The 27,571-nt window shown below is 45.7% G+C and overlaps 1 protein-coding gene across 4 annotated transcripts in view; it reads left to right on the plus strand.

The window, feature by feature from the left end:
• The window catches only part of MAP2K6 (mitogen-activated protein kinase kinase 6), an 85,492-nt gene extending 58,488 nt beyond the window's left edge, over positions 1-27,004 (plus strand). For 3 of the 4 annotated variants that reach the window (XM_075071892.1, XM_075071891.1, XM_032797197.2), the window contains exons 10-12: positions 2,964-3,103; positions 7,511-7,556; positions 13,903-27,004. In XM_075071892.1, the coding sequence (XP_074927993.1) occupies positions 2,964-3,103; positions 7,511-7,515 (145 nt within the window). In that variant the 3' untranslated portion in view covers positions 7,516-7,556; positions 13,903-27,004. The remainder of the gene's footprint in view (positions 1-2,963; positions 3,104-7,510; positions 7,557-13,902) is intronic. The other variant, XM_032797198.2, reaches the window with a different exon arrangement.
• The last annotated feature ends 567 nt before the right edge of the window (positions 27,005-27,571 follow it).

A 27,571-nucleotide genomic window follows, 5' to 3' on the forward strand; every position in this document is an offset into this window, starting at 1 on the left:
TTTAGGTCGGATCCTGCCCTCCATAGGGGTTGGGGCCTGCCCAGCACTTACCCCATAGTGGTGGCTCCTGTGCCGTGGGGCTGGCTGGACCTGGCTCTCTGCTCCGGAGGTTGCAGCCTCTGGGGGTTGCTACACTACTCAGGTTTGGCCTCGGCCCTCCTCACTTATCAAATTTGCATAAGTGAAATTGTGACCTGGCTTGTGCAGTTGCAGTTCCACTCATTCAGATCTGGCCTACCCAGACTCCCATCATCATGATGGAAAGGCCAAACCTGACTGGTGCAGAGACCTCAGAGGCTGCAGTGTCTGGAGTGGGGAGGCAAGCCCAGCCAGCCACATGGGACAGGAGCCACAGGAGCTGGCTTGCGACCCTTTGAAATGTTCTAGTGACCCAATTTTGGGTCCTGTCCCACGGGTTTAGAAACCCTGCTGTAGAGCAAGTGCAGCCCATCTCTTTAATTATCTCCTGAACTCCATGGTGAATTCCATTGAATGAAGTGAAAAATGACTGACACTCCTTCCGGGCAGGGTGGGAGGAATTTTAAAGGGCAGGAACTGTCTGTGGAACCTCACTCAGCCAATTCCTGTCTTTTGGATCCCTGCAATCGCACTGTGTGCCTTCATCATCCTCTCTAGAGAGGCAGGAAGGTCTGGTGATTAGGGTATGATCTTGAGAGACACAAGTTCAATCCTCCTGCTCTGTGTGACCTGAGGTACGTCACAAGGGGACATTTTCAAAAGTGCTGAAATGTCTTAGGCCGTGAGAGTGAAGCTCCTAAGTCACTTCCAAAAATGGGACTTTAAGAGCTGAAGTCATGTAGAGATTTTTGAAAAATTTACCCTTAATCCCCGTGCCTCAGTTTCCCATCTGTACAATGAAGTTATAGCACTGCTGTACCTCCCAGGGGTGCTGTAAGGAATAATACATTAATGATTATGAGGTGCTCAGACATGAAGGTAATGAGCACCTTAGCTAGGGAGTGGCATAGACACTGCTCAATACAATCCCCTCCAAAGTCCTAGGAATGTACTTGATTAGGCCATGCCACCGCATGCACCATTGCAGCTATTTTTAGCGCACAGGCTTGATCAAAGCTAGTATGTCCACGTCCAGCTGTGGCATAGATGTACCCTGTGTGTTGGCTTTCCGCAAGAATAGCTGGCTGGAGCAATGTGAACTGGGGGGAACCCACTGACCTAGCACGATAATTCCACCCATGCTCTGCCGGTGGGGCAGTGAGTGTAGGATGTGACCCTAGGTTGCTGCAGCCCTGTCCTTGGATAACTTGTGTGCTCAGGGCATGCACAGTCTAGTTCTTGTCTTGGCACTGCACTCCTCTGGGGGGGCCATCACCCTGCCTAGCTCAGCATAAACCAGCAGAACTGACCCCTTCTGCTGCACCCTGCACTTCCCCTGAGGCACAGAGAGTCGTAGGACTCTCCTGGTTGATGCCTTAAAGACACAACTAAGCCCAGTAAATTGCTTTAGGGTTCGACTGTACTTCTTAAAACTGAAAAGCAACTCTACTGTAACTTCAGCTGCCAGCTGATGGCAGTACAAGCCAGCGCTAGCAAAGGGCCTGAAATGCTGATCATGCAGCGTCCATCCCTACTCGGAGATTCTGTCGTTTCGGAGCCTCTTTGGTTTCAAAGATAAAAGTAAACTTGGTGCTTATTAACTAGCAAAATCTCTTTTTAAACTCAGAATTGGAAGTTCTGCCCCGAGAGCCAGGAAAACTGGAGTTAAAGGGACACCGCCAACTTAAAAATCAGTCTTTGACCTACTGTTGTAACCAGTTAACACTTGAGAGTAGGGTAATGGAGAGAGATAAGAGAGGGAAAAGGTTTTATCTCAGATTTTTTCACTATGTGCATTTAACTTATTTGCTACATAGTCAGTTTCCCCTGTAGTTTGAGTGGGTCTTTCACACTGAATATTACATATGAAGAGAAAATTAGGAAATTTTCATTGTACTTAGATTGTAAGATCTTTGTAGCATAGAACTGAACTTTCTGATCAGTATGTACGGTACCTAGCACCGTGGTACAAAGAATAGTAAAGATATCAGCTGACAGTGTGGATGCAGTACAGACCCCGCGAGTCAGAATCCACCACTCCCTTCTTCCTGGTGGTGGTGATACACACTCACTTTGCATGAGTGTGAATGAGAGCATAGGGCAGGGATCGGCAACCTTTGGCACACAGCTCACCAGGGTAAGCACCGTGGCGGGCCAGGCCGGTTTGTTTACCTGCCATGTCTGCAGGTTCGTCCGATTGCAGCTCCCACTGGCCACAGTTGCCGCTCCAGGCCAATGGGGGTTGTGGGAAGCGGCGGCCAGCACCTCCCTCGGCCCGCGCCCTTCCTGCAGCCCCCATTGGCCTGGAGCGGTGAACTGCGGCCAGTGAAAGCCGTGATCGGCTGAACCTGCGGACGGGGCAGGTAAACAAACTGGCCTGGCCCACCAGGGGCTTTCCCTGGCAAGCCGCATGCCAAAGGTTGCCGATCCCTGGCATAGGGGGTAAGGCAGTGGAGATTGAGTCCTGGAAGCATGAGATAAAGAGAGGGGAAAAATGTTATTCACTGATGTATCTGTTATGGGAAACGGAAAATCAGTGTTCCCCCTTGACTGTATTTTAATACTGGCGCCGCTAGTGTCCCTTGCAAAGCAAGAACCCGCTCCTATGTTCTGTTCTGGCAGGGGAGGAATTAAGCCTAAGTAATGGGGTACATCCTGATCTCTCCCGTCCCCAGCCCCCGCAGAGAGTAGTGCTGAGGGAAAGAATGCACACTGGGTGCACACTTTGGAAATTGACAGAGCCAGTGATCGAACCCCACCCCAGTCCCACCCTTCATTACTGCACGTGTCACTCGAGTTCTTCATGGGGCTTTAAAGCCAAGAAGCTGCAGGGGGGAAGTCTTCCCTGCTGACATGCTGATGCCTGCCCCTCTCTCTCCCCCCAGATCGAGCTGGCGATCCTGCGGTTTCCGTATGACTCCTGGGGGACGCCGTTCCAGCAGCTCAAACAGGTGGTGGAGGAGCCATCGCCGCAGCTTCCAGCGGACAAGTTCTCAGCAGAGTTTGTTGATTTTACCTCACAGTGGTAAGCGGGTTCCTCCTGAGCTCTGGCCAGGCACCTCCCACACTTGCAGGAAGCTCAGTCCAAGGCCGAGCCCTGTCTGCATGGAGTCTATAGCTCTGACATATTTTCCTTGCGTTCAGTAAAGAGCAAGAGGCTCTAATGCTGGCTCTGTCACCTAGAACAAAGTAAAACGGAAGACTCCTGCCCCAGCATGCCCCGGGCCTGGAACCAGAGTTGTCTGTCACTGGTCGGGTGTGGAAGGATATTGTGCTATCAGAGCCAACCTTAAGCCTAGTGTGCTGGTATAAACTCCCCACTGAGTGTGTGTGATGGCTCCCATCTTGGCTGACATGAGGGATTGAACTGGGCACCTCCAGAATGTCTCTTTACAAGTCACAGCCCCAGCTAGCGAGCCAGGCTTTTTAGCCTAAGACTCCGGTATTCATATAACGTGCACTGTCCAGAGGCTCTCACACGTCTTAGACGTAAGGGAGAAATGCAAGAGAAAACAATGGCAAATCATTTCATCTTTAAAGGGGACATTAGCTAAGTCTGGGTCCCAAACTGGAACCCCTCCAAAGCAGTTGTGCTGACCTGGGGGATGTTTCCCAAGAGAGGAGATGGAGGAAGAGAATTTTTCAAGCCACTGTGTTCTTTGCTGAATAATTAAACAACCCAAGTCACTCCTGGTGCTGCTGTCGATGGGGAGCTGTGACCCGGGCCCTGGAATTGGCTCCGCTCTTTCCACAACAGGTGGGTCCCGGCAAGAGAAGATTCAGAAATGCACGTACCGCAGGCCCTGCACATCAGCAGCTCGCACTGTTTTCCTGTGCACGGACACGTGAGCTTGAGTGAACCTTCCGTAAGGCATCCAGGGTGGAACGTGTTTGGGCCTGAGAATGGCTGTTTCCTGTGGCTTTCAGGAAATGTAGCGCTGACCCCGAATGATCCCCCTCCCCCCCCGGAGCCCCTGGGAAGCTGTGCCACAGAGAAACTAGCTGAGGACAGTGGAAGTTCAGAGTTTACTCAGAGATCGGTCACATCTTCCTTTCGATCAGTGCAGGGGGCAGGCACTTCTCTGGCTTGCAGCAGGGCATCTCTGTTGATTTCAGTGGGGCAGGGTGGGCCAGGAGGTGAGCACAGAGAGAGGTAAAGGATCTGTGTTACAGACTCAAGAAGACTAGCACTGTCAGCAGGTTCAGAAGGCTGCATAAAAGAACTGATCCTTCCTGCCCCCTAAAATAGACTGGCATTTGTCCTTGTCCTGTGGTGCACTGTTTAGTAGCTTCTGGCAACAGCCCCATAGTATTTTAATGCTCCTCCCTTTCAGCCTCCCTGGAAACTACTCCGGAGCCGCCCCCCCTTCCTTTTTTCCAGATACTGCAATGCCACATGCTCTTTGCCAAGTTGGCAGGTGGATGGCTGTTTGGATGGTAGCCAGGGAAGTGCTACAGGCTGACAAATGCAGAAATGTGAGACTATTCCTGATCTCCTCTGCTGGTGCCCCAGGAGGGGGTTTATCAAACCAGCCCAGTAGAACTTAAGAAACAGCACTTTGGATTCTGCTTTGGGGTCCTGTTTACACGTGTTCACGTGTCCTGGCATTTATTTCCTCCTCTTACTATGCAGAATCAATCCCATTTTCCTCACCTCTGCCCCACCCCCCAGAGAGAGAGAGAGAGAGGATTGATTCCACCCAGTATGGGGCAGTGACACCCACCCCTTTTGGAAGCTAAACACTGAAATTCTCTTTTCTAGACAAACTTCCTTTCCTCCATCTTGCCTGCTTGCTGCTTTGTTATTGCGAACTGGACAGCTTGTTGTTTTCCAAAGAATGCTGAGCTATTTGCTTTTGCAAGCCCCGTTTCTTGTTGCAGGTCACATAGACTTTACCAGCAGGTTTAAGAACAGGAAATCCAGATTGTTTGGTTGTAATGATAATATCCTATCGTTTAGGACTTGCAGGCAAGTACGTGTGCATCTCAGAGGGTCTGATTTAGCATCCACAATCTCACTTGACTTCTGTGGGAGCTGCTGATGCTCAGCACCTCTGAAAACCAGGCTCTTAGTGTCTTTGGCCTGTTTCAACATCACTGAACTCAATGGAAGAAGATTTGGACCTTAATTTCTGGCCAGGATCAAATCTGGGGGTGTTAGGACACTGATCTTAAAACAAGAAATGTAAGAGGCGTTAAAGCAGCTCAGGGAACTGAAAAGAGAATTTGGCAGAACCAGAGGTTCCATATTGCTGTGAACTCTATGGTCAGTGATGATCAGTAGTAGGTTTCAAAAGGTTTATTAAAGATTAACATTAAATTCCTTCAGTAATAACCTGCCACTGTATGCCATGAGATTGGTAATCCAAAAACGAGTCTTTTCCATGAAGGCTAAGTTAACAAGAGCACAGACCAAATCCTGGATGAAAACACACCCAAGCTTTGAAGTTCACCTTTGTATCTCAGCTTGAAGGTACCTCATCTCTAGGCTTGAAGGATATGATGCATCTCTTCCCAGCCACTGGACGCAGTTAGCTGTTTTGACATGCATCATACCAGTGCACCACGGTTACAGTAAACATGAGCTAACCATGTGCAGCAAGAGACAGGAAATATCGACTCAGCGGGCATCCATCACTTCCCTTGGGCCCGGCAAATCCCACAGTGGAATGGCTTATCATAGCTGAGGATCACACTTTTGTTTTGCTCAGCGTGACACCTTTCCCCATGGACGTGTCAAGATCTTTTAAAATCACTCCAAGCTTCTTCCCATAAATACACCATCAGGAAGTGAGTAGCGATTACGTCCTGTGATTAGAAGCTATTTTCTGCTGGAGGGAAACAAAAATAACCTCTCGGCCACCAGCCTCCTGAGCCATCTGTTGTAATGGAGGAGACTAAAGGATGTTCCGTGTAACTGTCCCCGTGCCATAACTGAGTTAAATAATAGCCAGGCCTGGGTTTCCAAGCCATTCAGTTCTCCACTCCCTTGCTGGAGCACTGAGGAGTTGTGAACTTCTGCAAGCCCTAATTTTAGCCCTGAATATATTCAGAGGGTCCCTTCAGAGCTCACCAGATGTGCAATGTGTTGGCTAGCGTGTATGCTTTCTAGGGATGTACCCTGTAGGAGTTAGAGCTCCTCGGTTCCTTTTCTGCCACTGACTTGCAGTTTGACTTTAGGTAAATCCCTTCACTGCTCTGCGCCTGGTACTTACGTACCTCTCAGGGGTTATGAGAAGGTTAATTGGAGAATGCCTGCTGCAATGTGCTCATATGAACAATGCTGTAGACGGACTAATTACTATCATGACGGTGTGTGTATCACTCTCCCTTCATGATTGGCCTTCCAGGAGATAATCGTCCTGTTGCCACCACTAGAGCTGGAGCAACTGTTTGTTTTTGCAGTTGATGGCCCTGGCATTAGTCAGTGGCTCCATGGACCACAAGTGAGTGGTGCAGCTTGTTACTGTTGTCTGTATGTATGTTGACCATCAGAGTCCATATCTAGCTCGAGGGGATTTTATTGAAACACAAAGTGCAGTAATTTCCCCTACTACCATGCAGTTCTTGCCCTGGAGCTGAGCTACTGCTGGCTGAGGGACTGAGAAACCAAGACTCAAAAGCATAGTGGCACAGTGAGGGTACAGGCCACTGGGCTGTCGCTGGGTCATGAACTGAGTGTACTGAGCCTGCAAGTTCTTGGGGTTCTGGGGCTGGCCACTTGGGGAATGAACCTTGGCAGACAGAGCCACAAATAACAAATAGATCATCGAAAAGGAAGTAGCAGAGGGGGATAATTCAGAGAGGCCCATGGCTGCAGATGAATGTTATCATGAAAGTTTTAAAATGCAAGGGATCTGATGGGTGAGATGTGATCGCTAGACGGCACAGGCTGCCAGATTACTCCCAGGATGTCGGTGGGACTGTGAACAGAGCACGGCTCTAAATTTGTAGCATGTCTTTTTCTAGACGGAGTTTTGAAGAAACCTGGACTTGTGAAGTGAGAACATAAATGGGGAAAACAAGACTGCCTGGGAGGTTTGATCCAAAGCCCATTTGCAGTCAATAGAAAGACTGACTTCAAAGAGCTGTAGGCCGGCTCATTGTTTGGTTCCTGATGAGACTGAATGAATCAGAGGAAGGATTTCAATGCTTCAGAGACATGCAGTGAAACATGGTCTTCAGGAGATGGCCTCAGCTGTTCAGAGTCCTGTAAAGGCCAGGGTCACAGTGACACAAAACACGCTAACTGCTAGGAAATCTAGAGTGTTCATATTCTAGTCACTGGAAGGTCCTGACATCTGAGGGCTGTTGATCTAGAATATGAATGAAAGACTTAAATCTTTGGGTATTTGAGTGGTGTATTTTTATGGCTTTGCTTAAATTACATACAAGATATAATTCTCTTTTTCTTTCCTTTTCTTTCTTAAAGCTTGAAGAAGAATTCCAAAGAACGGCCAACGTACCCAGAGCTTATGGTGAGTGTGGGAAGGCTAAAGGTGCATGATAACCAGAGCTTAAAGCTTAGGTTTTCAAAAGTGACTAGTGATTCTGGATGCCCAACTTTTGAAAAAACTTGAAGGAGCTTGATCGTCAGAGAGCAGATGTTCAGCATTTTCCGAGGATCCAGGCCCCTTTCATGTGTCTGGAGTTGAGCACTCAAAATGTGAGGCACCCCCAAATCACTACTTGTTCTAGGAAATCTTTGCCTTAGTACCAAATTCGGTTCTTTATTACTTAGGTGCATTTCCCACTCAGATCAAAGGAAAATGTACATGTATAACTAAGAGCAATATGTTTCCCTAAAGGCGTAATGGACCAAGAGTTTTTGGAGAGTACTGCTAGGATGGCTGCGGATGGGTTGGCAAAAGGCAAAACTCTCCGCTAGGATCTGCATGATGTCTTTCTACGCCCATCCTGAGCAGAGTTTTCATTGCTGTTCCACTTGGGCAGCAGGAGCAGAACGTGCAACAGAGATTCATTGCCATGGCAACTTGGAAAGGAGGCCTTTGAACTGAATGATTTCCAGATGTTATTGGCCGGGATCAGCATGTGACCAAAACAATAATTCACTTACTGAATTTCTTCTGCTACTTAAAATATATTTGCTTTGGGCAGGGCTAGGGGAAGCAACTGCGGAAAAAGATTAATGATGGGAGGGCAATGCGAGGTAATTGGTGTGCAGTGCTGAAAGGGCTCAGAGGTCAAGTGTGCTTAGCTGCAGATGAACTCCCAGCGGTTAGGATACTGCTCTAATCTCAGCCAGAGCTGTAGGAACTGATTTGGCAAGAACAGGCTTTGCAGTGAGGTGTCCTGTACCTCCAGACTGGAGTTTGGTCAGAACCTCTCTCCTGATCTTCTGGAGCTACTTCTGCTCCTATTTCTGGTTAGAATCTGGAATTTCTGAGACCCGATGAAAATATGAGAAATAAGAGCTGAATAGCTGCTTGTGAAGTTAACATATCTCTCTCCCCTAGACATTCTGCTCGGTTTCTATTTTAGCCGAGTGCTTTGTCCATCCCCAGGTGCATGTCCCACTCCCTCCCTTCCATTTCCAGCACCTCTTCCATTTGCTAGGATGCAGGAAGGAAGTTATTCAGAAATGAAAGTATCCTCACTCATCACTTCCTCTGGCTCACTTTACGGGTCTTTGCGATACCAGCTGTAAGAGAGCTCTTAGGTTCCTAACTCTTGATAGGTGTTAGCTGTGCTGGAAGGTCATGCGCCTTTTAAAAATTAATTGTAAGCAGTGAGTAATTCCTGGGGCATTTTTGCTGGGGTCTGTATATATAGATTGACTTTACACACAGTTTTGCTTGCACACTGACTTTCTAACAATGGGAGGACCAAATTTTTTTATTTTTTATGATTGAATAAATAAATGTCTGAGATTTGCTCTCTCTATCTTTGCCAAATGGCCTCTTATCAAAAAGGTTCACCAGAGCAGATTTTTCTGTTGCAGCATAAAACCCATTGGCAGCTGTGCTCATGTCTATTGAATTAGGCTCTTGGATCACCTTTCCAACATATCTCAACACTGTGGTATTTTACGGCAGACGTTAATGTTGTGAGGTCCTGTGGTTTTGGGGTGTTTTTTTTTCTCTCCTGTTCTTTTATGGCATTATGAGTTGCGGTACTGGAATGGACTTGTCTTTTTAGAACAAGACTGCTCTTTGCTTTCCTGTGGAATTGAGGTTTCTCATGGAAAATGTGACTCTTGTATTCTCTGACTTGAGCAGCGGGAAAACAGATACTGATGGTCTGTGCTTAATTTTATTTTCAAACCTGCTTCCCCAGGTGAAATGGAGCATGAAACAATGAAAGGAATCCCCCTCCCACAGCTTGCAGGCTGTCAAATACATCCTACGTCACGTGGAGGTGGCTTTGGGCCGTTAGCTTTTGGCACCGTTCTCTTCCAGCCAGTGGCTGAGGTTGAGATCCTGCAGGGATCAGCATGTGACCAAAACAGTCATGGGAACTGTTACAAGAATTGTTCACGGGGCACTTTTGAAAAGTCACTAGGTCACTTGGTGCATCTCTCCCTAGTCCCTGCTCATGTAATGGCACAGTTTGAGTCAAGTGACTATCTCTGATCAGCAGAAACGATCTCTGGGCTTTTATCTCCTGTCTCATGCCTGCTTGAGCCCTGTTCTCTGCTTAAAATCTATGCCTCTCTCAAATGTTCCTCCTCCTCCTTACAGTTATGTCTCTGAACCTTTTTACTTGCTGCTCCCTATGCTTGGAGTAGCCTCTAGTGCATCAAACTACATCACTCTCCTCTTTCAAATCCACCCTAAGACAGCTCACTTCTTCCCTCTTCCAACCACCCTCTCCTGTCTCCACTCGGTCAACGCAATAGATTAAAAATAATTTTGATCTGCATTAACAAACAAATCTTATAATGCAGGTGCCAAGCCTAAACAATCACAGCTCCCATGGCATCCTCATCATGCATTGTCCATCCATTGTCTGATTTAGGTTGTAAGCGTATTGACGAAGGGACTTTACTGACAGATGCAAGACAACAAAGTCAAATAAAACAAATACAAACTAGATTAGCAGCAGTGCTTCGGATCTGGATTGAGACGCATTGGCAGGATGGTACTTGGAACCTGAACTGGAGTAGAGGGTGTTGCAGGGCTGGGTGGAGGGGCATCCGGAGAGCTGCAACGAAGCCCTGAACTGGAGTATGGGTGTTGCAGGGTTGGACTGGCAGAGTCGTGCAGGGGCCTGGGCTTACAGCAGGTGTTGCAGGTCAGGATTAAGATTCTTTGGTGGAGCTGGGTACACTTTAGACATTGTCACGTAGTCAGGCTGCGATCCATGCTCTTTGTCCCTCCCTTTTATGAGCCGAATGTTAGTGTTTTAAAGCAAGCCAGGCAAAGAGCCTTTTTCTCTCCAAGAGGTGAGCTGCACATTTTGACACATCTGCTGTTTCCCCCATGGCTTGCCAGGGCATTTCTGCAGCATGCACAGAGAAACAAAAAGCAAAACCACACCCATGCAGAGTCTCAAGCTAGTGTGGGGAGGAACTTCCCCACCCAACAGCTCACTGTCGCGTGCATCAGAAGCTGAAGGGAATAGCAGGGATCCCTGTGCCAGGAAGCGTCAGTGTAGCCAACTCCAGTTAAATTGGTCCCATATCATCAGTGAGACGTTTTGAAGGATTTTGACAAAGTCTTTAAATGCCAGACAAATTCAGATTTGGGGGTGGGTTCAGGGTTCTTGGAATGCAATTAGCAGCTAAGATTGCCCAGCAGGAGTTTTGTAGGATTGTTTACACAGAGTGAGTGGGTACGATCCTTGCATTTCTGTCAGGGTGCTGTAGGAAGCTTTTATTTTTGCAGAGTAAGGGTGAAGGAAATGATCTGAAAAATAGATTCTTCCAAATCCTCAGCCTAGCATCCAGTGCCAGTAGCTCAGATAAGCACTGGGGAGATGGGTAAGGGCCAGATCTCCTCCCCCTGAACTCAAGCAGTGATTGCCATGCCCTGCTGTTTTGTGTAGAGGGACTGAGGGATCTGTGCAGTGGCATCTCTCTCCCATGCTGGCTTTGCCTGTTGCGGTTCCATATAACTCCCACTGCACGCAGATGAGTGGGGGAGGGGGGAAAGGGGCTGTCACTACCTGCATGCAACAGCAAGGAATATTCAGCAAAAACTTGGTAACATGCCAGGGACTGGAAGGTCCAGTGCAGGTCACTGAGCACAGGGAATCGTGGCTACTTGCTCCGAAACTGACACGCACTGGAATGGGTGTAATGGAGGACAGCATGTAGTGATTAAACAAGCAAACAGGGCTTGTGAAAAAGTCACTGCCTCCCAAAATAGCCTTTGCTCATTCATTATGAAGGTAGGAGGAGGCGGGGCAGGAGGGGAACAGGAGATAGAGGGAAGAGTGGAGGGTGGGTATTATAACACAGCAAAATGTCCAGGAAAGCATTCTAAAATGGATGAAAACTTAGAAATATGAAGCCTCATTGCGGCCCTGGCCTCTCAGATCTGCTGAGGTGTCAGAGATTTTTTTGCTCCTTGCAACAGCAAGTCTCATACATTGCACCTTGAGCCAGATTTATTAGCTATAGTCCCTGCTGTGCCCCTGCATTTGGACGGGCGCACACCTGGGTGCCTAACTAGCCACATGTATGTGAACTCACCTGGCTTCACCGCAGCAGTTTCATGTGCAAATTACTGGCATAAAGAGTGACACAAGTGTGTGGCCATTATGCAAGTGGACGTCTGTCCATAGTCTTTAAAAATCTGGCTGTTTCCCACTGGACTGCCAAATGCTGGGACTGGACAACAGGGGCTGGATCACTTGATGATTGTCATGTTCTGTTTGTTCCCTCTGGGGCATCTAGCATTGGCCGGTGTTGGCAGACAGGATATTGGGCTAGATGGACCTTTGGTCTGACCCAGTGTGACCATTCTTATGTTCTGATGAACCAATAGTAAACCAACCTGGATGTATGTTAGAGATACCTGCAGTGTAGTCTATGAGACCCTGGTGTACAGTCCCTCTCATTCTCAATATTGCTGTGCCGTACAGGCAAGAGTAGGCAATGGACATCCGTGTTTTTAGGTCTGTGCAGGATGCATGCCGGGACTTTTGGTCTCCATGGGTCACACCTTTTATCTTAAGGTGGAGATTGCCTTCTGGAACCTGGGACATGCACCCATATTGACCTGTCTGTGAAGGGTACTTACATGGTTTCCATCAGAGTAGTGTCTGAGCACCCCAATTTATCTTCCCAACACTCCTGTGAGGTTGGGGAGTTATATGATCTCCACGTTACACCCAAGGAGTTGAGACACAGAGAGATTGGCACAAGCCAGACTTTGTCAGAATCGAGGATTGAATCCAGCACCCCCAAGCATTAACCACAGCTCCATCCTGCACTGAAGATGAGGTCAATGGCAGTCTGCTTGATTTTATGCACATTTGTGTTTGGACCATACGCTCTTTGGTGCAAGGATTGCCTTTTGGATTCTATGCACTGTGGGGTCATGGGCCCAGACTGGGCGCATAAGCTCTCCTTTCAGCGCAAATAAATAACTGCTCGTTAGATAAGCCTCATTCAGCTTCTGGCAAATTGCAGTGATGGTGCTGCTGCGTTGCCCAAACCCTTGGTGATTTCTGGCTTCAGTGAATTGATCTCACTTACTGAGATGCAGCCCTCAGTAGCAAACATTAGTTTCTGGTCAAAGTAGGGTTTGGGATGGTTTTTTTCGTGTTTTGCTTTTTGCACATATTTTTCCATTGACAATTGTAGACAGACCCTCCGGCAGGATGCCTTAATATGTTAGTTACAATTAAGTGTTTAAACAGATAGCTGTTTATCATTTTCCAGCCAGCGTGGCTTTCCTCTTTGCTGAGTGGTTAAGAATGAAGTAGCCTTCTCCTGCTGGGAGACTTAACAGTTGCCGATGGGAAGGAATAAGACCCAGAACTGAGCAGAGGGAAAAGAATAAATAAATAAAATTGGAAGCTTGGTAAATATTCACTGCAGACGCACTCTGCCTGATAGACTTTTCCTTGCGAACATTTACACATTTGTGGAACTGTACTCATGCTGTTAATCCCGTTTCTCTGAATTCAGCAGGAGCATGGCGCTTTGAATGCACACCCCTAGCGAACGCATGAATATCTTCCCTGACAATGGGAATGCGAATTCAACTGAGAGATGTCTGGGCCTACTAAAATAAGAGAGAACATCTTTCTTTCTTTCTTTCTTTTTCAAACCGTTCAGTGATCCAATGCCTTTGATTTATAATATAGTCCGTTATTTGAAAGAGACAAATTCAAGGCTAATGGGCCCAGCATTTTTCTGACCTTCCTTGTTTTTCCTTGGGCCCAAAGCATCCTTCTAAACCTGTATCTCCTGTGATCTTCTATTGTGCCATGTTGTTTACGCATTGCACCATTTTGTTCCCTTTGTTGTGAGGTTGTCAGGACATTTCCATCTATTCCTACCCACATGGGGTTTACGTGCTCTGATGGTCACTTTGTAATTCTTAAATGAAAGGTGAGCAAGCAGTTCATTCCAATACTGCTAGTCTCTGCCAGGACTGAGGGACAGTAGACAGCAGAGGATACTGGAGCTAGAGAGCCAGAGAAAACTGCATTTTCCAGCCCAGGCACAATATCTGCTTACCCACCTGAATGACACCATTGTGGTACTAGTAGGGGAAACAATGTTGTTTAACTAGGAAGACTTTTCCCCAACTGAGTAGAATTTTGCCAGGCTGACACTGAGGGTGTCAGCTAGGTGGTTTTGATTTGAATAGTACATTTTAATACGTTCTCTTTTCTTTTCTTTCCCAGCAACACCCTTTCTTCACCCAGCACGAATCCAAAGAGACAGACGTGGCTTCTTTTGTAAAACTCATCCTGGGAGACTGAGAAATGGACTTGTACATGATTTGCCCTTCTGTGGACTGGTGGGTTTAGGGGAGGAGGTGTGCGGCGGGGCTTGGTCACGAAAGCACCAATAGAAAGTCGCCTTTTTAAAAAAAATTTAAAATCCTCGCCTCTCCAATGTTTTAAAGGGTTCTTTGGTATCCATAGTGACATAGAGAGAACTGGTTAGTGAAATGAATTTTAATAAGGTTGGCACTCTTCAAACAAATGAAATAATTTTTAACAAGGGTGATTGAAATATTTAATGACAGTCAAGATTCCTCCCGCCCCAACTTTCTCCTCAACCCCTTTCCCTTGTTTCTGTCAAATTGCTTTTGTCATGGTAATAGGTGCTATGGTAGTCATGAAGTTGTATGTAGATTTATATTTTGTCCTTTCCATTATTTTAATATTTATGTTAAGTGCTTGATTGAATAGATTTCTGTTTTATATGAGAATGAACGTGTGATGATAATGATGAAAATGAGGCCACGGCAAGCAATATTTATAGGGCTTTGCTGTGAAAAGGGTTAAAAGGAGAAAAGGAAAGAAAAAAAAAAGAAGCCTGTATGTTGTGGAAAACTATTTAATGTGCATCATTCAAGAATTTTTAACAAGGATCTTGGGTCAAATGCTGGGGCTACCTCGGAAAACATGCTGAGGGGATTGATAGGATCTCACATGGTTCTCATGGCGTTTGTGGTACATTCGCAGCGCACTGCGTTGCTAAACCCTCGGGTTCCAGCTATTTATACAAGTGTCTGAAAGACAGTGATGTCCTGAGGAAGAAGCATAGTGACTGGAACTAATGCAGGGAGGAAAGATTTGTTTTAAAGTGTGTGGCAATGTGTAGAGGCATTTGGTGATCCCTCACCTGGCTATGAATTTGGGAGTGTTCCATGGAGAACCTTGTGCTGACTTTAGAGTTCAGGTTTTGTGGTGGTTTTGGCCTCAGAAGGGAGTTTTCCTGTCCTCCCTGAACAGAAAGGAACATTATGGATGGCTGGATATCTGCAAAGGAGGGAAGCAAAGACAGAGGATTACGTCCCAGGGTGGGTTTCCAAAGTTCTTAGCACTACATAGACAGAAATCCCCTGAACTTACCCACAGTCATTTGAAACGCTAGCGAGCTCCGCAGGAACTCCTGCTGGAGTGCGGTTTGATCCTCGTCCAGGGCTGGTCGGGATGATCGATGCAGCTGTGCATGTTGGGCTGTAGCACACGCTGCAGGTGCCCCTAGCAGGGTTTCAGTCTGGGAAAACCCGCAAGGAAACCACAGCTACACTGATACCAGAAGCTTGTTGCCGTCAGACGTGGTTCGCAAAGAAAACTGCTAGCCAAGGGGGAAGAGCATTGGGGATGTCAGGATGGGAGGGGAAGACAGCACACAAACGCTGCTCTCGTGTTAACCCGGTAACAGGTGCTCTGTAGGGTGCGCAGATGGATCCTAGTTCTGCTCTCAGTGACTGCACTGACTCCGGATTCACACTGATGTCACCAAGCAGAACGTGGCCTGAGAGCTTTCCCGACTTGGCTCTTTCACTGCATTCCGGTCTCTGTGCCTTGTCCCCCTTGATCTCTTCCCTCTCACCCTCCCGGCTAGGCAGAATGCATGTGTGTGAGATGTCTGTCTCCCTGTTCTGTCTTTTAAAAGCCTCCATCGCAGCACTATGCCTCTCTGCTGGGAGAGTCACAGACAGAAGCTCCAGATTTGCCGATTTGGAAGCTGAATCCCATGTTGCTCCGGAACAGCCAGGAAAATTGGTGCTACGCCAGTCAAGGGAGCTCTTCTCCCCCAGCTTATGTGCTGAAGGCAGCTTTTTCTATTGCATCATGGGAAACAGAAAGCTCCCGCTGTGACCCAGTCATAGGCCTTCCCTGCGTTCGTTTCCCTTTTTCGCCCGTATTAGGGGAAGGAAGATCCATTCAGGCAGAGCTAGGGTTGGGAGAGGGAAAGTAATATGAAAACCCACAGCAGCCTAGCTGAAATCCCTCGAAATCCATTCAGGCCCAGAAAGAAACTGCACGAAGAGTAGTCTCACTGCAGCACAAGACTTGGCCAAGTTCTGCCTCATTTCACCCTCTCCCCCAGGTGTGTAAATGGGCGTAACTCGGTGGACGAGCCCAAAGCGTCCGTTTGTGAAGTGATCCCACTCCCCAAGGCTGCCTTGTTCCTTTGCAAGGTCAGAGGGGGAGGATGGTAACTTGCATTGCATCTGTCCGGGGAGGTAATTAGTTATTGGAGACAGCACTGCACTGTTTATGGGAGTTCTACCGTCTCGTTCATCAGGATCCCATCATTCTGCACCACGTACTTGCTACGTCCATCGTTTGAGGAGGCTCTGGAGGGTTCGAAGGCTGGATTGCGGGATAGTTCCCCGGGGGGCGCAGTGTCCTGAAGAATTAAATTGGTTGCAAAGACTTTGGGTATGTCTGTGCTATAATCGCAGGGCGGGGCTGCCATTTGAGCTTGAGTCCCGGAGATGTGAAGCTGCAGCAGTGTGAGCTGCAGATTGGGCTAGCTCAGTGAATAATTACCCAGCGTTCCAGGCAGGCTTGCACAGCCTGCTCTGAAAGTCATGCTGCCTCGGTTTCCTTGTTCTAGGAGCTATGCTAGCTAAATTAGAGCTAGCTTCGGTCTGTCTGCTCGAGCTGCAGGTGTGCTCCGTGAATACAGTATCTCAGTACCCTTTGTGTGAAGAGGTTCCTTGCTCTCCAGCCCCTGTTTTCCAGCCTAAGCACCCCTTTGTAAGTATAATCTCCCTCTTGCATGATTCCAGGGGGAGCTTTGTTGCAGATAAAACACAGGGTTCGTTTACATTTCAGTGTCATTTTAAAGGCCACAGGGGGCTCATAATCTGCACCCTGGTTTTCAGCTTTGTGTGCGTGTCTTTTCTCTTTCTCACTTTTGCATAGACTCCGAGCTGTTTTGATTGATTGTCTTCAGCTGTAGCGAAAGTCCAGCCAGCCAGCTTATAGAGCTGGTTCCAGCGTCAGTTCACACTTGAAAAACATGACATTTAAAACCAGCCTTTGGTTTTCCTGCATATGGATCTGATGCTTTTGTTAAAGATCGGTTTTGCTTCATTTCTCTTGGATATAAGTCTCATTTGGACACCACATTCCCTTGACCTCAGAGCACCTTTATTCCAGTGCCATGGTAACTGATGGGCTGAATTTATGTGATACCATCAAAGATCAGTATTAACAGCAGATACTAATATCCTCAGCGTTTTCCATCAGAAAACTAATGTCAGTGTTGTATGCAGTTAGTAACCCTGTAAAATGAATTGTACATGGCTCAACACTAGAGGTCGAGTGTTTTCTTTTATGCTTTTTACTCTTGTGATGTTTGGTTCATCCAAACTCTTCTTAGTTTAATGACATTAAAACAAGAAAGAAGGAATATGGAAAAGAAACAGTCACCCCATTCCTCTATCTGATGTTCAAAAGCCTGAGTCTCTGCTGCCTTTCACGTTGGGTAGGTGATTCACTTGAATCATTGCAGAGTAAGTGTAAACTACTACTGGTGGTGTGAGTGGGAAATTCTGGTTGAGCAGCATTACACACCCAGTTTGCCCAGTATAAATGACCATGCTAGGTGCGGGTCAGTGAAGATATTTGAGATTTGCTCTGTATCTCTGCATCCATCTTGGGCAACTATCAAAACAAAGCTTGTAACATCTGGAGATCATTTGACACCTGCTATAAGTACTGTGCCACAGGTAGTCTTTGGGGAAGCATGACCTAGTGGTGTGAGACAAGGCTTGGAGCCAGGATTCCTTAAGCGCTTAGATTACCATTGTGGTGGCTCTTTTACTAACATTGTGGTAGTGGGCAGATGTGTAATCTCTGCCTCGGTTTCCCCATCTGTAAAAATAGATAACACCACCTACCAAGATGAGTGTGGTGAGGGTTAATTGTGTGGCTCAAGCAGTGAAAGTGAAAAGGTTTCTGTCAGCGGCTTCCCAACACTCTATTTCTGGATATCACAAGAGGTCCCTCACTCCATCACGCACTCTCAGTGGGAAGGCTGGGGCTGGGGTGCGTTGGTTGCTGTTGTTTGTATGGTAGGATTTTGTTGGAGCTGAGGACAAATCACTGTTGGTTCTGGAGATTTTCCCAGGCAGCGCACAAGACTTCACACAGAGATCTGCATGGTGTTTGTCCTTCCTTTTACCGCGTTTGCTGGCTGTTGGAGTCATTCCTAACTCACGCCCACCAGGGCTGTGTTTGTGATAAAGGAGTGGTAGTGTCTGGATGCAGCCTGCCCACATGGGGTGGAGGCAGGGGGCGCTAGAGAGGGCATTGCTCAGAAGTGGCACTTTAACTAGGGAGGCTTGCGCTCCCCCATGTGCCCCGTGGCATGTCGGCAGGTGAGAGAGTGGGGCGTAGCAATGCCAGTCTGCCGAGTCGTGCTCTCTGTGGGGTGTACAGTGCTGCTGCCCTTCACCTTTTGCTCAAGAAGCCCTGGCTCAGCTAGCTGGCGGCCTTCTGCATGTAGGCACTGATAATGAAGGAGCTCCCTGCACCCCTTTCCCTGCCCACCTTGCACAGCCACTGAGGGGCAGCCAGAATATGGCCCAGGGCTCTTTGCCACAGGAGCAAGCCAAGAGGCCTTTGTGCTAATACAAAGGCATCATGCCAACACCACCCTTGTTCTCTTCGGCTAATATGTGGTGTGAAATGAGGATTGTGTCTACACTATAGATTCCAGCAGAAAGAGGCAGTGGGTGGAGTGGGAGGATCTCCTTGTTTATAGTGCAGAGGGAGCACAAAGGCATTTATGCACACAAGAGGGAAGGGATAGCTCAGTGGTTTGAACATTGGCCTGCTAAACTCAGGGTTGTGAGTTCAATCTTTGAGAGGGCCATTTAGGCAACTGGGGTAAAAATCTGTCTGGGGATTGGTCCTGCTTTGAGCAGGGGGTTGGACTAGATGACCTTCTGAGGTCCCTTCCAACTCTGATATTCTATGAAACACGGCCCGTATTTCTGGCTGTTTGCTTCAGTAGAAGAGTCTGCCTCAAACCTTTCATAGAAATTATCAATGGGAAAGATCTGCTAGGCCATCTTATCCATTCCCCTATCAATGCAGCATGGATTCTTGCAGCCCATTCACTAGTGTTTGGTCCAGTGTAGTTGTAAAAGTCTCAAGCAGAACCACTTCTTGTCCCTGCTGCAAAAAACACATCAAAATGCTCCTTGGCCCCTCTTCCATCTCACTGATGTCCATCCCCCGTGGATCATCATTGGTGATTGCAGATAGAGATCATCACATCCCTCTTAGGTTAGCATGGCCCCAAACCTGCCAAAAAATCACCCCCTTCCAGCCTCTTACATAATTTTGCTTTTCATTGAATTTCCTCAAATTTATTGACATATTCCAGTTACCAGGCAGTGAGTTATATTCAGTTTTGTTACTGGGAGCGGGTTCAAGAAAAACACTGGTCTGCATGGCGGGAATATTGTAGAATATTTACTGCTATTCATGGAGTAAAATCTCCTGTCCCTAAAAATGGGAAGGAAACTGGGCTATAGATTCTCAGCTGGCATAAATTGGCGTCACTCCATTGATTTAGCTGGAGTGATGCTGATTTACTCCAGTTGAGACTCTGACCCCCTTTGTATAAACAGCTATTCTACAATAATAAAGATTAATGGATGGAAATCTCCCCTGGATTCACGTAAAGTAGCAAGTTCCACTCGTTAATCTTTATTGCCGTGTTATGGCTGTTTATATCTAAGGAATCTTGTCTCCCTGTTGTGCATATATATTTATATAGTGGGAGGGCTGGGGTGAGAAGTGCATGTAAAAGAGACATAACTGACCTGATGTCCACATGTTTTATAGTCTGTACCTTCCTCTCCTACTTAATTGTTTCCTTGAAAGCTGTTAACTAGCAGCAAAGGAGATGTTGCAGAGCTTTGTCTGCACAGCTGGCCCTTTGCTCTGCTAAGAAATCCATATTGTTTCTTGTGAAAAAAGATCAGATTTCCCAGTTAATGTTTCAGCTCAGCCTTTAGTGGAGCAGGTGGATAATAGGGAATTTGAGGAGTTCTGGCAGGCCAGCACTCTGCAGAAGAACTGATGCAGTCAGACTTACTCCCCCACACCTCGAGGGGAAGAAACGGCTGCCGTTGAGGTCTCCCCAGTAGACAGATGTGTTTCTCTAGTTGAAAGAGCACTTACCAACCCCTGCAATGCCACGCAACAAAGCCAGTTGATTTCACTTAGGAGAATGTCTTCCCCTTCCCAGTGCGGTTTTTTTGATTCCCCAAAGAGTTGCCTTTGCAAGTTGTTGACTGAGTTTTTATTGTGGACATGGCCAGGACACAGTTGTATTGGAACTATGGGCAAACGGCTGCTGTGCAATGCTTGGTTGCACAAACCCTCTCTAGTAAAAAATGTTTCCAGTAGTGGTACCGAAGAAAGAAACCTTCCCGGAAAGCCAAGCGGCAGAATGACTGTCAGCACTGGCAGTCAGTTGTGGTCCCGATGCCTTCCCTTTGCCCATCTCAAATGCTCATGTTGATGCTTTCCTTGAACATCGTTGAGGAGAGGCAAAGTGGTGTTGCGACATGTGAGCAGTAGCGAAGATGTTTAGCAAAGGATTGCTCCTTAGTAGATTTCCCTTGGACCTCTGCCTTCTGTGCTGCATAAATGGAATGTAATTGAACAATGGAAGATGTGTGGGGAGGAGCACAGTCCCTGCATGGCATCAGGCAGAGGAAGTACCAAGGAACTGGCCACAGTGCTGATCCTCCTATTTTCCTTCTGCGCCTGGTGGGAAGCAGAACATAAGAGCTCCCCAAGTATGCCCATGGGGTACATCCCATATATCATAGGCTGCTTCAGCCACTAAGCAGCCCGAGAGGGAAGATAACTCATTTCCTGTGTCCAGTGCACATGGCCCAACTACACAAGTCCTCCCTTTGATAAAAAACATTTTGATGTTGCAAATACCGATTCTTACTGTACCTCCCTCTCATCGCCCCAAGGCAGTCCCGGTGCAGGCCTTAGAGCAGAGAGCAGCAGAACCCCAAATAAAATCCAGAGGGAAAACTCTGCTAGTTAATTTATCCGTACCAGCTAATACACGTTCCTGTGCATATCTACTCCCTAGCCACGTTTGTCAGTGTGTTTCTGGGACATGACTTTGGCAGCAGTACAAAGACAAGAGAGCAAAGGGAAGTTCTACAAAGCCAAGAAGTGAGAGGAGCCACCTTTTGGGGCTGGCTTTGAATATCCTATTACAAGGAATAGATGACTTATGGTCTATTAGGAGAAGTTTTATTCCTCACTGAAGCCAGTGGCAGTCCACCAGGGATGAATCTGACCGTGTGTTATTTTACACCTAGCTGTTATACCTTTAAAGTTCTCATCCCAAGGCTGCAGGGAAACTACTGGTTACCTGTGTCCTCATCTCATTTTGTGGCCATCCTTTAAGGCTTGCACTGTATTCCTGAAATTTCCACAGCTTTTTGGGAGGCAGGGGCGTTGCCTGCAATTGTTTTTAGGATCCTTTTTATTGATTGATTTATTTTTTTGTCCAGTGACTCATGTTACAGCAGCGAGCCACATTAAATCATCCATAGGTGCACACCTCCGATGGGAGTCTACCACCAGCTGAGAGGGTGTACCTGTGGCCCACTAATGCATGCCCCGGCTTGGCTTATTGCTCTCAGAGTGTTGCTCAGTAAAATCCTTTCCAGAAATGGAGCGAGTCTGGATTTATATCAACAGAACGGAGATCTGAATCTATCTCATCCATAGCCACACTGCAATGTGGACTGTGTTTAAGTCCCAGAAGGATTTACGGGTTCCCTAAAGCAATGTGGCAAAACTCCAAGGGTTGAGTGGTTCCATGAGGATAGGCAGGCAGAACCTCAGAAGCTTCTTAAGTCCTCTGGAAGTAGTGATGGAAATCTCACAAGATCAGACGTCATTTGAAGATTTCCAATACATCGTGGGTTTGGCTGGAGCAGAAAAACCTTCTTATAGCTTCTCTGATTATATTTTGATATGTTACTTCCACTTCTGGGCCCAGCCAAACCCAGTAAGGACAGAATTGTGCAATTTTTAAATAGAAGGGGGAAAAAAGTGAACCAAGTTTTTTTGAAAAATATCTCTTTGGTGAGCACTATAGGAAGGATTCAGGCCAGTTCTGATTATATCTCCTCCCTAATTGTTCACCTTTAGAAGGTGATAGTGGCCTTGAGTCTCACTTACACTAAGGTGCCTTCACTGTGCCAGAACAGTGCAAAGGAGCTTTAATGTAAGCGCGATTTGGGTGTTCAATCCTTTTGAAACTGAGTGGCCCCTGATATAGTTCAATCTCAGTGCTAGATTCTGTGATATGACTGTCCAGGTGTATTCTCTGCTCGCATGTACGCGGAAATGACACACACCAATTCGTGCCAGAAGACAGTGTGAGATAAGGACCAGAGTACATCTTGTGGCCACAATGTGGTGGTGAGAGCAGCCATCTTAGAATTAGGTTGGGAAGTTCTTTGACTTGTCTTATGCAGGTGGTCAGACTAAATGATCACAGTGGTCCCTTCTGGCATAGTGATCTAGGAGCAACTGGAACCTGCAGCCTCCGGGTGAAATGGCTTGTGCCATCCCAGTGGAAATAGAGATGATCTCTTCATACAGAAACCATGAGGAAAAGCCCAAGTTTCTGCCGGATGCGTTGCTCCTTCTGATGACTGAGAGAGGAACAGGAGCATTGACGGCACTTTTGAAATACAGATGTGCCATATATCTAACGCTTGGCCCGTCCCTTGTATCGCACAGAATATTAATGAAGGATAAGATGCTACAGATTCAGATTGTTGTACATACAGATATATTTGTGAGGGAAGAGGGGGAGGAATTAGTCCTGACTGAAGGGAAGAGGGTTTGAAACAGACGACAACCCATCTGCCCGCTGTTCTGAAAGTCTAAGGCTCAGAACCTCCTCTGATATACATCACCGTTGTTCTGTTGATTTTAATGAAGCTACAATGACTGAGGTCAGCTGAAGATCTGGGCACTGGACTGTTGTTTGGTTTTTGTGCTGGTTGAATGCATTTTCCCTGACTTAGCCAGTCCAGCCTTTCACTTACACATTTGTCTGTTAAACTGGCAGGTGGATTTTGAAGTACTGTAAAAACCAAAGGATGGGAACATTACATTTCTTCAGAGAACATTCAGCCATCCCTGAATTTGCAGGAACAGTCTCTTAAAGTTTTTAGTACTTCTCAGTTCAGTCATGTATTTTCTTTAAGAAGAATACTGTGAAAAGATAGGAAGTACTAGATTAAGGATCTATTATGAGCTGGCAGAGGGCAGCAGGAGAGTTGAAAAGTTACCTGTCGCTCATGGGGTAAACTTTGAAATGAACAGCAGTCAGAATCTCAGCTATTCAATCAGTTTCTAATTCTGCTTTCATGTACTCTAGTGTAAATGCAGAACTTTGCATCCAACACAGAGCACTCACTCCAGATTTAGACCCTAATTCTATCAGAGGACATTAATGTCAATGGCAGTAGAATTTGGCTCAAATTGTTGTAGATATATCTTACATAGCAAACGAATTTTCAAAGCTATGTCACCCTTTCATTATCTCTGAAACTGTGAATCATGTGAATGGTGTTTTTAGTGACAACTGCCATTTTACTGATCAAGGTTGACTGAAATATTCACAGCAACATCTTGGAAATCTTGAAACTTTGCATTTCGCTTCCATTTGGTGAAATTAAATTAACTTTGAAAAATAGCTGCTAAATTTTGTTTCTTGCACGTTAGGAATAAACATGAACCCTTGCCAAGGGGAAAAAAAATCTAGAAATGACTGAAACTTTGAAATCAAGTGGTTTAAAAAAATTGGCCAAGATTGATTGTTTTGTTTTTTGTTTTTTTTTGCATCGAAACAAATGAAATTTCAAAATTTCTGGCATTACAATCTGCTCTTTCCTGGGGTTGTGGGAAGTTTTGTGATGAAGTTTCTAGAATCAGATAGAATTCAGGTGGAAACTACTCTCTCGTTATTATTTATTCGTTTGTGGTAGCACCCAAAATGTGCTAAAAAAAGCCATCGTCCCTGCCCCAAAATGCTTACCTATGTCTTTCTTGTTAGCCTCTGACTGTTGAAATGGCAAATGTCTATTGCTGGCGCTAATTAGTATTTTAAATTATATTTGTTAGAATTTGAAATTTAACTTGTTCTGCCCTGTAATTAGATGTGGGAATAAGAATTTTTTTTTTTTTACACCTTTTAATTGAAGGTCCTGAAAGTTTCTAAATAGATCTTGCAGCCAAAATAAAAACAATAGTAACACTAGATGAGGGAGAGTTCCAATTCGGGTGTAACAGTGACTTCAGAAACAGATTGTCTGAGTTTAAGGCTCATGGAATCAGTAAATTCTGTGAGTATCAGAGTGTGATTCACCAAAAGGGCCACTGGCAATTGCAAGGAAAGACCTTTTAAAAAAATTTTTTAAATGCCTATAATTCTCCACCTGAAAAATAAAATCACTGATTTGCCATAGATTAAAGATGTTTGGTTGTCTAAGTCTTTGCTTGACTTGGTTGCTCCATGCCTTTATATGTCAAATTTGCACAGAGCATTTCAATCTTTCTTTTTAACTGTTGGCCAATGAGACAGTCACTCGATGTCAATCAAACGTTATGATTATTGTGTTATGAGGTCATAGGCCACCCAGGGACTCGGAGGGCCAAATTCTGCCTGCATTATACAACTTCCATTGATGTCAGCAGACATAGCATGGCAAATATCCCAAAGGCAGGATATAGCCACCAAACACCTTGCACCATGTCCTTGGGATGTTCCGTGGCAAGGATGGGCTGCCAGAATTAGGCTGTGATAGTTAATCCTATTCTGAATTGAGAGATAGTGGGTGACTTCTTAGGGCTTGATTCTGCAAGCCATGCCAGGAGTAGACCCACTGCAATCAGCAGCTATTAAATCAGTAAGCCCCGTGGCCTGGTAGGGTGAAACATGCACCCGCTTGCATTCCTCATCTGTTATATAGAGGACAGAACTGGTGTGCGGTCTTTGGATGATGAAACGGTAGAGTAACTAATTGAGTGCTCATTCCTGCTGTTCAACAAAATTTCCTGTGAAGTCAGGGCAAATCTTGTTCTTTATATTTCCCTCCTGCCATTTGTAAAGGTGCCTTTCACCTTTGCTGGTATGAAAACCTCACTGGCCCTTCTGCCAAGAGAAGTCTCTGCGTCTCTCTCTTAATTTCTTGCGTTGGTTTTTCTGTGAGCAAATGCTGGGAAGTGGGTTGCAGAATATGGAACTCCTTAGAAGTAAGGATCTCAGAAGGACATGGGTGTAAATGTTTTCATGCATCTGAAGTGAACTTTAAACAAACGTCTGGCCCTGGTTTAATTTCTGCTTTTCCAATACCGTTTGGGAGAAAATGGAGTTATCAAGGCAGGTAATAAACTTTGCGTCTTTCTGCTTCAAAATGCACAAGTAATCTGTCTTAAAGTGAATACAATAGCTGTACTAAGCCAGAAATATGTGTATGTGTGTGTGTGTGTGTGTGTGTGTAGGGTACGTTATATCTGCCATTTAGGAGATTTTAAAATAGTACGAGAGATTTAAAAAAATGTAAAATATTTATTTATCGTCGAAAGTACATCAAACTGCATTTTCATCCATCTTTTCATTGCTTTAAATTGTTTTATTTAAAGAGTCTTTGCCTGCCTGTTTCCCCTGCAGTGTGTTTTCCCACTGCTGATTACCAGCTCCTAACCTTAGATGCCCCTATAAGAATACGTGAGCTGGTAACATAGGCTATATGATGAAGATATAAAATCCATGGCTGATCCAAAGCTCTTATATCAAGATAGATGAAAATGGTTGAAAAGGACATAGAAATATATTGAAAGGCCGGGCAATTTGGCTAGAAAGCTTAATTTTCACTTCTTTGCATTGGTTAGATAGCTCTTCCCTACTGAAAAGCAAAACAACCCAAACCCATAATGTAAGCCCTGATCCAATTCCTGTTGTCTTTTGTGAGAGTTGGATTAGGCTGAGATATTGCAAGTGTTCAAGTGTTTTCCAGGCAATCTGTACATCTTCATGCCTTATTGTATTTCTCTTTGGTGTATGATCTGCCACAGCCAGTTACTGTGAACAAGTGTTAGGGATATGGTTTGCAAAAAACAAAAAAAAAAATGCTGCCAGATTTGAGCCATATGCCTGTTAATGAGAATTCACCGTTAGAAAGATTCCTCCAAACTTCTGCATTAAGAGTATTTTAAAGTAAAAGTCCTCCTAGCGCGTGCATGTTTGTTTCATCACAAACTGCGGGGTTTCTAGAATTAGGAGGATGAGCAACAGTCAGAAGCTGACATTAGAACCAGCTGTGTGACTGTATGTGTGCTTTAATTTAATATTGTTGGGGTTTTTTATTAAACAATTTATGGATCAGCGTTCTGTTGGATTGAGGACATGGGTGAAACATTGGAACAGTTGTTCTTTAAATCATTATTGTCTGTCCTCCCCCCCCTCCTCCCCTGCCATCCCTATCCCCAACACTTCAACAAATTAAAATGGGAGAATATATTTTTACTTGAAAAAAACTGCTAACAGGAAAGGAACTCTACTACACTCTGGTCGTATTTCTCAGGATATTCATAGGTTTAACACTGCTGCTGAGAGAAGAGGGGAATAATACCTTTTTGAAACTTCAACCACTGTAACCATTTTCCAGACATGTGTTAGTTAAACTTGGCATGGTGTGTGTGTGTGTGTGTGTGTGTGTGTGTACAGCTCGTGTGTGTGTGTGTGTACAGCTCAATGTCGTGATCAACCATCAAATGATTCAGACAACTGCTTGGAAGGAAAAAACAAAACAACAAGAACCTCTTTGCTGAGACTTTTTATAACCACACGTGAACTGGTGGTATGGGATTAAATATTCAAAGAGCTGGGCTTCTTTCTAACAATTGTATGTCAGTCAAGTTCAGAAAATGTACAAAAGAATAAAGAAAATTTTTAAAAGGTGCTGTCTCTATGTATTAATTGAGGGGGAAATACCTGTAGGGGATACGTACAGTAGCTACCGTGGACATTTTCAGTATTGCTTTTGTCAGATTGTGAAAGGATCTACTTGGGTCAAAAATCATATTACAATTTACTCCTAATAATGTATTATTGATTATTGAAATCCCCAGAAGAACATTAGAGCTCTAATATATGTTTTCACTGATTCTGCTGTTTGTTTTCACTGTTCAAGCTGAGTGAAGTTCAGAAAGGAAAGGGACAACTCAGATTCCCTTCCAATTCAAGGTTGTTTGCAGTCAGCCTCACTTTCTGACTCCCGCACGCTACCCACCGTTGCAATGTTTAATTGAGAAGCTTTGGGGTTAGCAGACGGGGGCACTGGATTAGCAGTCAGGAGACTTGTAGTAACAAAACTGGCCTCTTTGACATTAATGGGTGTCTTGTCATTGCCTTCACTGGGGGTCAGAATTTCACACTTGGGTTCCATTCATGGCTCCACCAGTGATTCTCAGGTTGACCTTGAACAAGTCACTTCACTTCTCTGTGCTTCTGTTTGCCCAAAAA

Source organism: Chelonoidis abingdonii, chromosome 13 (assembly GCF_003597395.2).
Source record: "Chelonoidis abingdonii isolate Lonesome George chromosome 13, CheloAbing_2.0, whole genome shotgun sequence".
Taxonomy (NCBI): Eukaryota; Metazoa; Chordata; order Testudines; family Testudinidae; genus Chelonoidis; species Chelonoidis abingdonii.